We start from the raw sequence: 12,505 nt of genomic DNA on the forward strand, positions 1-12,505 counted from the left end.
GCTTATATGATCTTGACTGACTATGACAAGTTGTACATATCAAGAAATTCAGCTATTTCTCTTTGATTTTCCAATTAGGTTGAGTACAGAGTTTTAAAAATGTTCTCATGATTCTCCGGATTTCTTCAATGTCTATTATGACATTTCACTTGTCATCTCTAATTTTTCTAATTTAAATCTTCTCTCTGTGACTTTTAGTTCTTTTGACTAAGGATTTGTCAGTATTGTTGATTTTCACAAAGAACCAACTCTTCATTGATTTTTGTTGTTTGTTTGCTTGCTTGTTTTGTTTCTATTTTATTGATTTCAGCCCCTAGTTTGCCATCTACTTCTTTGGGTTGTTATTTCTTCTCATCTTTCTAGAGCTTTCTGGTGGACTACTAAATTACTAATATGACATCTCCCAATTTTTTCTTTGACATAGACATTCAGTGCTAAGAACTCGCTTCTTTGAACTGCCTTAACCGTGTCCCATAGGTTCGGGTATACTGTGTTTTCAATTCTAAAATGCTTTAAATTTTCTACATGAGTTTTGCTTTGGTCCATTCTTCAGTCAGTAATGAGTTATTCAGTTTCCCTGAATTTGTAAAATTTTGTTGTTTCTGTTGTTGTTGATATCCAGACATAATGTATGGTGGTCAGATAGGATGCAGGGTATTATTTCAATTTTAATGAATCTCTTGAGACTTGCTTTCTTTCCCAATATGTGGTGAATTCTGGAGAAAGTTCCATGAGGTGCTAAGAAGATAAATTCTTTTTGTGTTTCAGTGAAATGTTCTATAAATATCTGCTAAATCCATTTGATTTATGACATCATATAGTTTCAGCATTTCTCTATGTAGTTTCTGTCTGGATGACCCATCTATTGGCAAGAGTAGGATGTTGAAGTCACCTACTACCATTGTGTGAGGTTTCATATGTAATTTTAGCTGTAGTGGTGTTTCTTTTATGAACTTGGTGCCCTTGTGTTTGGTGCATATATATTTATAATTGTAATATCCTCTTTGTGAATTTTAGTTTGATGAGATGTTGTGTCCTTCTCTATCTTTTTTTGACTTGTTTTGGTTTTAAGTCTACTTTGTCAAATATTAAAATGGCGACACCTGCTTGTTTCTTGGGTCAATTAGCTTGGAATACCCTTTTCCATTCTTTTACCCTGAGCTGATGTCTATCCTTGATGGTAAGCTGTGTTTCTTGGATGCAGCAGAAAAATAGATTCTGTTTCTTAATCCAATCTGTTAGATTGAGTTTTTTATTGAGGAATTGAAACCATTAATATTAGGAGTTGTCAATGAGCGGTGTTTATTGATTCCTGTTATTTTGTTTTTATGGTGTTTCACCCCCTCTTTTGTTTTACTGTTCTGGGATTATTTATTCCTTGTATCTTCTTGGGTGTGATTAATGTCTTCATAGTGAAGTTTTGTTCCTAGAGGCTTCAGTAGAGCTGTACAGGTAGTTAGACATTGCTCTGGTTTTATCTTTGAAAGTTTATCTTTTTTGGTCTATTTTGATGGGTAGTTTTGGTGGATTTAGTAGTCTGGGCTGACATTTTTGGTCTCTCAGTGTTTGTAGACTATCCATTCAGGTCCTTCTGGCTTTCAGAGTCTCCACTGAGATATCAACTGTTATCTCAATTGACCTGCCTTTATATATTACTTGGTCTTTTCCCCTTACAGTTTTTCACATCTTTTCTTGGTTCCATACAGTTAGTGTTTTGATTAGTATGTGTCGTGGGGAATTTCTTTCTAGTCCTGTGTATTTGGTGTTCTGTCTGCTTATTGTTCCTTGACAGCTACCTCTATATTTGGATTGGGAAAATTTTATTCTTATGATTTTATTGAAAATATTTTTGTGCCTTTGACCTGGATTTCTTCTCATTTCTCTTATGATTCATAGATTTGGTCTTTACTTAGTGCTCCAGATTTACTACATTGTTTGTGCCTGCATATTTTTAGATTTAATACTCTTCTAACTGAAATATCCATTTTATCTACCCTGTCTTCAACACCTCAGATTACGACCTCTGTGCCTACTGTAGTATGTTGGCAAGGCTTACTTCTGGGGTGTTTGTGTGACTTCATAACTTTTTAAAAAATTTTTACTTATTTATTTATTTATTTATTTTTGGTTTTTCAAGATAGGGTTTCTCTGTGCAGCTTTGCAACTTTTCTGGAACTCACTTTGTAGCCCAGGGGGGCCTCGAACTCACAGAGATCCACCTGCCTCTGCCTCCCGAGTGCTAGAATTAAAGGCACCACCACTGCCCAGCTACTTCATAACTTTTATTTCAGGTTTTATTTCAGTTTGAGTTTTCTTTAGTGATTCTGTTTCTTTGTTAAATTCTACTTTTATGTCTTGAACGACATTCATTATTTCCTTCAGCTATTTCTTTGTGCTTTTGTGGTCCTCATTAAGGGGTTGGTTCATATCCTTGTTAAGGTCTTTGGGCATATATTAATTGCTATTTTGAAGTTCTTGTCTCGGGCTTCACTTATATTGCATTTCTCAGGGTGTACTGTGATGAGGTGTCTGGGTTCTTGTCAGGCATATTGTCATGCCTGTTCATGTGCATGTTTTGGTGTGGGGGTCTAGGTTTCTGGAGCTTTTGTTATTGAGGTGTTTCTAGTTGTTGATATTTGGTCTTGTCTTATTGGTTGGGTATTCCATTCTTTGGTTCTTGATGCCCTTTCTGGATCCTAGGCAAGTGCAAAGATTTTGGGTTTCTATAGAGAGTACTTTCACAGGTCTGTAGATGGCATAGAAGAATGGAGATGGGTTAGGCGGAAAAGGTGAGATGGGCTATGGGAATGAGATAGAGATAATGGGTCCATATACTAAGTGGTCAGTTCCCCAGGGATTAGAGGTGTGATGGGAGGAGGGACTCCTACATGCAAGGTGCTGTAGGACAAGGAGTAAGTTTGGTGAGACAGGAAAGAAAGGACCATGGAGACTCACTCTAGGTCTCCAGCAAGAGCCAGAGGCTCTAGGGAATTCAGTTGGGGTAGGAGGAGGGGCTCCTGAAATCAGGCTGCTGTAGGACCAAGAGTAAGTCTGGTCAGAGTGTAATGCAGAAACTGAAGAATGGTTAGAATCACCCACACAAGTCCCAGCCCAGTGTGACCTCTGTGAGTCCTTGGTAGAATGTGTTTCTGGGTATTGGTGGTTGAGATAACAGAATGAGGATGGGCTAGAAGGGAGGGCTGAGAGGGTCAGCAGGACAGAGCTAAGCTGTATCTGCACCAAGAGGTGGAATCTCTGGGGAATGGAGGTATGGTGTGAGGAGGGACAACTGAAAGCAAGTATAGACTTCTGCAAGACTTAAGGTGAGACTGGAGAAATAGTAATGAGTGGCAGGAAGGATGGGGAGTATTACCTACCTGTGTCCCAGTCCAGTATGACCACTGGGCAACCAGGTAGAAGGTGTGCCTGGGGATTAGCAGCTGATACAAAGGGAAGGAAATAGCCTGCAAGGGGAAGCTAAGAGGATCAGTCAATGCAACATTTTTTTTCTGCTGTTCATGAGACTGTGTTTAGTCAAACTACTGAAATGCCTAAAATTGCTTGCCTTAATTTGAACGTCTCATAATTTCATTCTCATCAGTACCCTGTTATAGATGTGAAGCTTTTCTTCAACTAGCTGATTTTCACCTTGAAAAGACTCATGTTTAATTCATCTAAATAAGTGGTTGCTCTACTGAAGATGTAAGCCACTGTAAACTGGTTTTCATCGTCAAGTTCTGGCAATAAAATAAATTTTGGTTTTGGAACCTCAAATGATTTGTTAACTTGTCACAAATCTTAATTATTTTTCACATGTGATCCCCACCTAGGCATTTTTCAGCCCCCAAATGTATGACATTATCATTGTTAGCATCAACACTTTTAAAGAATTTCTGGAATTGGTGAGGGTTTAATCTGATGGTTCTTATGGAATTCAGTGTTGATGATTTACATACTCCTGTACATTTTTAAGACGTTTCTGCATAAAGGTTTTTTATATACTATGCAAGGATGCTCCATTAAGCTTGAGTTTTGTACAGCAATTGAATCATCTTCTATCAGTTTTACAAGCCCCTTTCTTTTACCTGCCATCACTGAAGCAGCATCAGAAACTACACCAGATATGTTAACAATGAAAAAATAAATAGCTTTACCATGATTTTACTACTTTATGTAAATCTTTTGATTTAGTTGTGTCTTCTAACAATACTAAAAAAGTCATTTCTTCAGAGACATCATATTCACCATCAACACTCTAATAAAAATAGCAAAATTAGTCATTTTTGCAGCATCAGACCTCTGTTTACACAAAAGTATAAAATTTGACAAAATGGCTCTGCTCTCCAAACATCTTTCAGTAGATTTTCCAATATACTTGACTCACTTGCTATGGTCTAGTGAAACAAACTGGTTTTAGAAATAGTCTCCCCCCGCCCTTTTTTTTAAATCAAGACTTGAAGATAAAAAAGAGGATTTAGACCACTCAGGCAAACAAAATAAAAAATTACATAAAAGAATATTCAAGAACTTTGGGACACCACGAAAATACCAGATCTATGAATTACATGTATAGCTAAAAGAAATTAGTTATGCACCAACGGAATAGACCAAATCTTCAATAGGATCGTAGAAGCAAACTTCCCCAAATTAAGGAAGGATGCAAGAAACATTCAGAATATACATCAAACACTACCAGAAAAGAAACTCCCCATGTCATATTGTAGTTAAAATGCCAAATATACAGAACAAACAGTAAAGACTGAAAGTTATAAGAGATATAAGTCACATACATTGAAAAAATTAGCAGACTAACAGATGACTTCTTAATGGAAACTTTAACAGCTAGAAGAACTTATAGTAATTTATACTCCAAGTGCTTAAAACAATCTATCATTTTATTATCTCCAAGATGTCCACCTTCCCTCTAAGGATAGACACAAGCTTAGTGTGAACAGAACAGTGAAGAAGTAATTCAAGCAAACGGGACCAGGAAACAAGCAGGTGTTACCATCTTAATGTCAGACATAATGGATTTCAAAAAAAAAATTAACCAGATGTGATTAAGACAGGCATTTCACTGTGATCAGGGCCCAGTTAACCAAGAAAAAATTACAATCTCGAACATATATGAACCAAAATTATGCATGTTCAAGTTCATAAAAAGCATACCAATAATGACAAAACATATATTAATCCCAATTCAGTATTAGTTGATGATTTCAATACCCCAGACAGGCCTTCTAGAAAACAAAACAAAACAAAACAAAAAACCCAGAAATGTTGGCATTACGTGGCATCATTTATCAAATGTTCCTAACGGAAATCTACAGACTATTCTATCCAAACACCAAAGAATATACATTCTACTCACCAGTCAGGGTGTTTCTCAAAAATAAACACAGACTGAAATGTGAAACAAATCTCAACAAATAAAAAATAATTTAAAATAATTCCATGCATTCTCTCTGACCATAATGCTATAAAGCTTAAATCAAAAGCAAAAGTATCTTTAGTAATTACGTGAACTCATGGAGATAAGCAACACATTTCTGAAAGGTGAGTAGATCAATAAAGAAATTGAGCCAGGTGGTGGTGGTGGTGGTGGCGGCGGCGGCGGCGGCGGCGGCGGCGGCGGCGGCAGCGGCGGCGCACGCCTTTAATCCCAGCACTCTGGAGGCAGAGGCAGGCGGATCTCTGTGAGTTCGAGGCCAGCCTGGGCTACCAAGTGAGTCCCAGGAAAAGGCGCAAAGCTACACAGAGGAACCCTGTCTCGAAAAAAACAAAACAAACAAACAAAAAAAACAAAAAAAAAACCAAAAACAAAAACAAAAAAAGAAATTGAGAAAGAAAAAAATATCCTGAAACTGAACAAAAATGAAAACAAAACACCCCTCCCCCTCCTCTCTCTCTCTCTCTCTCTCTCTCTCTCTCTCTCTCTCTCTCTGTCTCTGTCTCTCTCTCTCTCTCACACACACACACACACACACACACACACACACAAACACACATGGGACACATTGAATGCAATCATTAGACAGAAATTTGCAGCTCTAAAAGCCTATAAAAAAGATTTACGGGGGCTGGAGAGATGGCTCAGAAGTTAAGAGCACTGTCTGCTCTTCCAGAGGTCCTGAGTTCAATTCCCAGCAACCACATGGTAACAACCATCTGTAACGAGAGCTGGTGCACTCTTCTAGCCTGCAGTCATACATGCTGTATACATAATAAATCTTAAAAAAAAAGTCACTTCAAAAAAGATTTACTGACTTATTTAATGATACAACCAATATGACTTCTAGCTGTATTCTAAATATGTATCTTTATGCCTTTGGATAAGTGTAATTCTTAAATCTCATCAAAGAAGCTTCCTTTTACAGCAGACAGAGACTATTAAAGAGACAGACACCTCATCAAATGCAGAGAACCAGTGGCTGTGTGGTGCTCAGCCCCAAGTGATACATCAGAAACACAACCCCTAGACTTAATTAAGCTCAAGGAAAATTGAAGCAGAGTGGGTGGAAATATTGTAAGAGGTAGAGGGTCTGGTCACCTGACACTAAATAGTCTTCCTTAGATGTGACAGGAAAAATGCTAACATAAAATTTCAACAATATGGTAGCCTGAGCAAGACTGGCATACTGATAACATCAGTTGACATGCCACATGGACAGTGGAAATTCCACATGGTCCCACTGCTAGAAGAAGAGGTACAGATGGTCAATGACTGCTGAGAGAAGGAGAATCATTTTCTCCTCAGGATGAGCTCCCACATAGTTTGTCTATTCTCAAGTGGTCAGCCCTGGACATATGTGCATATGCTAAATAGATTCAGTAAGTTATACATACACATGAGCATATATATATATATATACACATATACATATATATTTATACATATATGCATGTGTATACACTTGTAACAATAATTAAAGAAGAGATCATAAATTTGGGAGGGGGAGGTGGGACACAGGAGAGGTTGGAAGAGGAACAGGAGTTATGTAGATTCACTGCTCATGTATGAAGTTCACACACCATAAATTCCCAAAGTATTGATTTGAATTTTAAATAACTATGCATTTTCTGCCATTAAACATACTTAGTCTACTCAATTTAATAACTTCCTTGGTATGATAGCCAGGTAGCACCTTGAAATTACTCAGAGTGTAAGTGCCTAGGTAAACAAATCAATTGCAATGATTAGTCTGGAATAGTTATAGATGTATAATTATGTTGCACACACAAAGGAACCCAAGCACCAAAGAAATGATTTAGTTTTCAGACATTGTTCTCCACTTCTTAATAATAACAGACTTCTCCCAACTAGATTGTAATAAAGCCTTACCAAAAAAAAATCCTGTGTAATAGATGATCATTAAATATACCCCAAATAATCAGAAATTGTAATAATGTATGTGACTGAAGATACTGTTGTGTGACATTAAAAATCCAGAGTCATCTGGCTCATTATCATTTGGGGGATAAGAGCAGGTACAGCTTTTTGAATACTAGTCGTCTGGCATTTGAATGAAAATTTCCAGGACATTTTAAAGCCTCATAATCCTCCAATAAGTAATGGCCTTTTGTCTGCAGCTCCCAACACTTGGCCTGTGGCATCAAAATAACAAACGTGTTTTTCTTGTCAAATCTTGTTTGTGATCTGTAGTTTCTAGTTATTCCTGTTCCAGATTTTGAGCTGTATTATTAATTTTGTTTTCAGGATGCTGTCTTGATGCAGTTTTGTGCAAATAAATTGGATAAGAAGGATTTCTTCGGAAAGTCAGATCCTTTCCTTGTATTTTATAGAAGTAATGAGGATGGAAGGTGGGTATGTCTTCTACTCTGCTCAGGACTATGGTAATGCTGATGTTTGTGTTATTTTTTCTTTCAGACATCAAGTTAGTAAATGGAATAAAATATAAGATATTCTAAAGATGATGTGATCATTTCCATTTCCATTACTAGTTTCATAAGCATTTATGTTTAACACATAAAGTAGTTTCTTTTTTATAAAGTTTGCTTTCTTTTAGCAATGTAGAATGATGCTTTTTGTAGAAACCTGAATTAGCAAATGTGTTTTCCATAGAATTGGATGGAAACCATTTGTTGTGGAGGGGGGGGGGGCATGTATTATTCTGTGCTACAGTGATTTTCCTAGAAATCTTAGAATATAAAGTTCAGTGAAGTGTTTCAGTGTGGTGTAGTGTTTACCAGTCTTGACTAGGTGAGTGTGTACCGAGTTCACTGTGCCTGGCTCTACCTCCGATTATTCATTCCTGTGGTTCATATCATGCTGTTCATACTTATGAAAAAGTTAGTAGCTAAAAGTATGACTGAGAGTCTGTTGCCAAGAAGCAACTCATGTCTGATACTTAATGACTCTGGTAACATGTACTTAGAGTTTTCTGTTCTATAAGTGGGTTGACCTACCTCACAGAAGTAAGGATTAATCAGTTACTATACAAAGTCACGTCAAAGTCTCCAACACATCATAGTACAACCATTATCTATTATTAATATTGTTTATACATTTTTGTTTGTCTTAACAATGCATAATGAAATATTATCTAAAGAGAAAATGTTGCTTAGAAGATGAAAGTGGAGGAAATGGAGTTTAAGGCTAGCTCTTCCCCACCTAGGAAGAAGTTAGCAGGCAGACAGAATTTCTTCAGTCTTAGTGTTCTGTGTCCTGATTGAATTGTGTGTTCCTTGAGTTCTCTTACTTATTTTCCTAAAAATGTTATACTCATATGATTTCAGCTTATCACACATTTAATGAAGTTTTTGTTATGAAAATATATTATGCTTATTAAGTCATATTTTTTAATCAAATGAAATCTATTTTTTTTAAAAGTGAAACTATTCCAAATTTCCAAATCATTGAAACTGAGTTCTTAAAATTGATACATCTTATTTCAGACATATTTTCACATTTATAGAAAACTAGTTTACCATCTGTATCAAAACATATATTAGTGAATATATATTAAAGCATTTATATATGATTTTTGTTTTTTATGAAATTTGAGTGAAAAGTAATTTTAATACTGCTCATTTTTACATGTATTTTTTCAGTGCAAGATCTTTTCCTTTGTTTTTAACATTATTTAAATATGAAGCTACTTCTAAATTTGCCTTTCAGCTAACAGATTAAAACAATCTGTGCTGGAAACAGTGATTAATATTCTAAATTTAAAATTCTAAATATAAATTCCAATTTTCTGGATTTCCTATTGATTTTATCACACTCCATTTCATAACTAGGTAATAATTTTTCCTTTACAAGTAGCGTGTTTGGTAAGGAGCTTCACATAAAGGTTACTTATTAAGAATGTTTTTGTGTGACTCTGTCAGTAGTATACACATATACACAGCCCTATATTTACACACCAAGACTCCAGACTAGTAGGGAAGTTGCATCAGAATCCAGTCCAAACTTCTACTGGTCACCCTAGCAGTGGGATTCTTACTAGTGAGAGTTTTATGTCTACAACTTCACATAGTGTGCTAGACACGAGAATGACTAATAAAGGGAAAAAACAATTCCTGGCTTATGAACGTCTCCTTGAGCAGAGGAGTCACTTCCTTAGGAGGAAAAATTCCTAATGTGAAACTGTTTAATTCCACATCTGGTGACTCCAAGATTGTAACATAAATTTTGACTTTACCTTAAACAAATTTGACAAACCCAATGACTATTGAGTACCTCAGGTTTTTATAAAATAGCATTAAGGTTTATTGACTTTGCAGAAAATTATTTGGGGTAACTATTGCCATATCTCATTTTTTTATATTCTAAGGGGCAGATCTCACAAGTTTACAAATCTATGTTTGTATATAAACTCAGGCGGTGGTAGCAGCCAGGGATGCACACCACTAACTCTGCCCTTGGAGAGGAATGGCTGATAAAATAATGCATCACAAGTGGATCATTGATATAATTTTATGTCATTATATCTATCTATCTATCTATCTATCTATCTATCTATCTATCACTTCATAATTGAAAACTCTTTTCACAGTTTTACAATTTGTCACAAGACAGAAGTTGTCAAAAACACTCTGAATCCTGTGTGGCAAGCCTTCAAGATCTCAGTCAGAGCATTGTGCAATGGGGATTATGACAGGTAAGACAGGTCAGACTTTCAAACTGAGGATGCAGAACATTCATGGTCCATGGAACTGGGATCTAGTCCACATTGTGTTTTTATGAAGGTGGCTTCTTCACCTTAGTAAACATCTATATTTTCTACAAAAGCATGGATGAATTATTCAACAAAATATCAAGCAACTTGGCTTTAATACAATGCTTTGGAAAATAGATATAATTTTAGCTAGTTAAAGCTTGATTAATTGGACTGTTTTTTTTACCCAAGATAAACATGTGTCAAGTGCTAAAAATACATTGAATGTTAGTTAGCTTTTAATGTACTATTTAAATGCAGTTCCTAAATTCTCATTGCCCTAAGCTGCCATTGCCTCAGCACTTAGGTGCTGCACTTAGGTGCCCACCATGAACAGGACATTGGCTAGAGTGCTGTCACTCCTTGAAATTGGGTGTAACTGTGCTCATGGGCTCATAAAGGTCCTAAAGCTACAGAGAAGGCATTTTAACAAGGTCCACCCAATGATGCTGATCCTTCAGCTTACTTGAAAGTTCATAAGACTGAAGTTTTCCTTTATTGGAAGCTTATGGTAGACTATTGTGTAAAAACCTCTACAGAATCCAAACTAAAAGTATATAAATAAAAATAAAATTTCAGTCTGTTTGTTATTTTACAAGTCTTACTACTTGTGTATTAGCAAACAAACAGAACATTGTCTTTTAGGGCGTGTTGAGACAGGGCCTTGCTGTGTAGCTCAGGCTGACCATGACTGCCTGATTCCAATGACTCAGCATCAAGTACACCACTGCATTCCAGGGTGGTTTATTCTATTAACCAATCTCATGCTAAGAACTGGAAGTAGTGTGCCATCATGTTTACTTTTAAACGTATGATATTATTTGGTGGATGGGGCTACTTTATTTAATGGGTTCATTCTTACCCTAAGAAAGCAGTTCTTGTATGTTTTCTGATTAGCAATGTTAACACTACCTGGTCACCTCCTAAAATTAAGGTTCCCAAACCCCAACTCAGATCTGTTGAACCAGAAGCTCTGTGGAAGTGGTCTAATAAGCTACATTGTGATAGCTTAAGGTGACTCTAATAGATGTAAATTTGAGAAACATGTGCCAAGACACTGGTCTCCAAGAGGGGAGATGTGGGTCTATCATCTACTGAGGAGATACGTTGTCCACATACTTTCTCCACATACTGAAGAATTAATATAGATTCTTGAAGCTGACTTTAAGATGTAAATTTAATTGTAGTAATGAAATTAGCTAAATCAACTTCAATTTACTTTGTGAAACTTATAAGCCTATGTTCTCTAAGAACAACTGACTGAATTTTGTTTTATAAATTCAGATCATATTATTTTAATATTATATTATTGGATCATATTATTTAAACCATTTTCATGTGTGTGTTTTTCCCCTGGCAGAACCATCAAGGTAGAAGTGTATGACTGGGACCGAGATGGGAGGTAAGGTTTGTGTTTGTATTGATCCTGCTATTCAGACTCAATGCAACCTAAGCAGACTGCGTGGAAATGACTATGATGTTTTCTCTAGTTTCATGTTTTTCTGCTTTAAAAATACGTTACTGATAGGTTTATATGTGATTTTAAAAGAAGTATATATTCTTCAACTTTGAGATTACAATGAAGTGTTTCTTCATTTACAGTAAAAACTTCATGATTGGCTTTGATGCTTTGATAATGTGTTCAACATACAGGCATCTATTTTTCATGGTTGTAGAGGAGAGATTTCCATTGCTCCAGCTTGGAGTTTCTGTGAAGGATGCTATAAACCTTTTGACATGCTACTCAAGGGAGTGCAAACACACACACACACACACACACACACACACACACACACACAATCTAAAAAAATAGTTTAAAAAAACCACACTATTCTTTTTATGATGGCGGCAGTAAGACCAGACCCTTACACATGACGAGCACTGTTGAACTACATCCTCAGTAACTACTGACTTTTGAAGATCAGATTTAAAATCAAAGAAAATATTTGATCCCAAGAAGACTGGAAATAAAAGCACTGAGGTTAGAAGAAGAAAAGATCTTTAGGGAAAATTTTAAATATTCCTTGGAAATGAATTATGTGAACAGACTGGTAAAAAATATTGCAATCTTTTGAGGATTCCCTTTCAGTTCTAGGACAAAGCGTCTTTACCTTCATTTAAAATACAGTTCAATATTTTGAAATAAAATGTTAATGCATATTTCTATATCATATATGTACCCAGAAGCAACTGCTTAAATTTTAACTGAATATTCAATTTGTGGATGAATTTCAAAAGGCTTAATAAAATTCTCAGTAATACTCTCAATTAAATAACTAATGAGATTTGAAAAGCATTTAGGTTTGAGCAGAAAATAATACAGA

General features: G+C 35.9%; 1 protein-coding gene across 1 annotated transcript in view; it reads left to right on the plus strand.

The window, feature by feature from the left end:
• The window catches only part of Cpne8 (copine 8), a 186,196-nt gene that overhangs the window by 96,793 nt on the left and 76,898 nt on the right, over positions 1–12,505 (plus strand). Inside the window, exons 9-11 of the mRNA XM_059247993.1 lie at positions 7,718–7,821; positions 10,020–10,124; positions 11,542–11,583. Coding sequence (XP_059103976.1) covers positions 7,718–7,821; positions 10,020–10,124; positions 11,542–11,583 — 251 coding nt within the window. The remainder of the gene's footprint in view (positions 1–7,717; positions 7,822–10,019; positions 10,125–11,541; positions 11,584–12,505) is intronic.

This window comes from Peromyscus eremicus, chromosome 20 (genome assembly GCF_949786415.1).
Source record: "Peromyscus eremicus chromosome 20, PerEre_H2_v1, whole genome shotgun sequence".
Taxonomy (NCBI): domain Eukaryota; kingdom Metazoa; phylum Chordata; class Mammalia; order Rodentia; family Cricetidae; genus Peromyscus; species Peromyscus eremicus.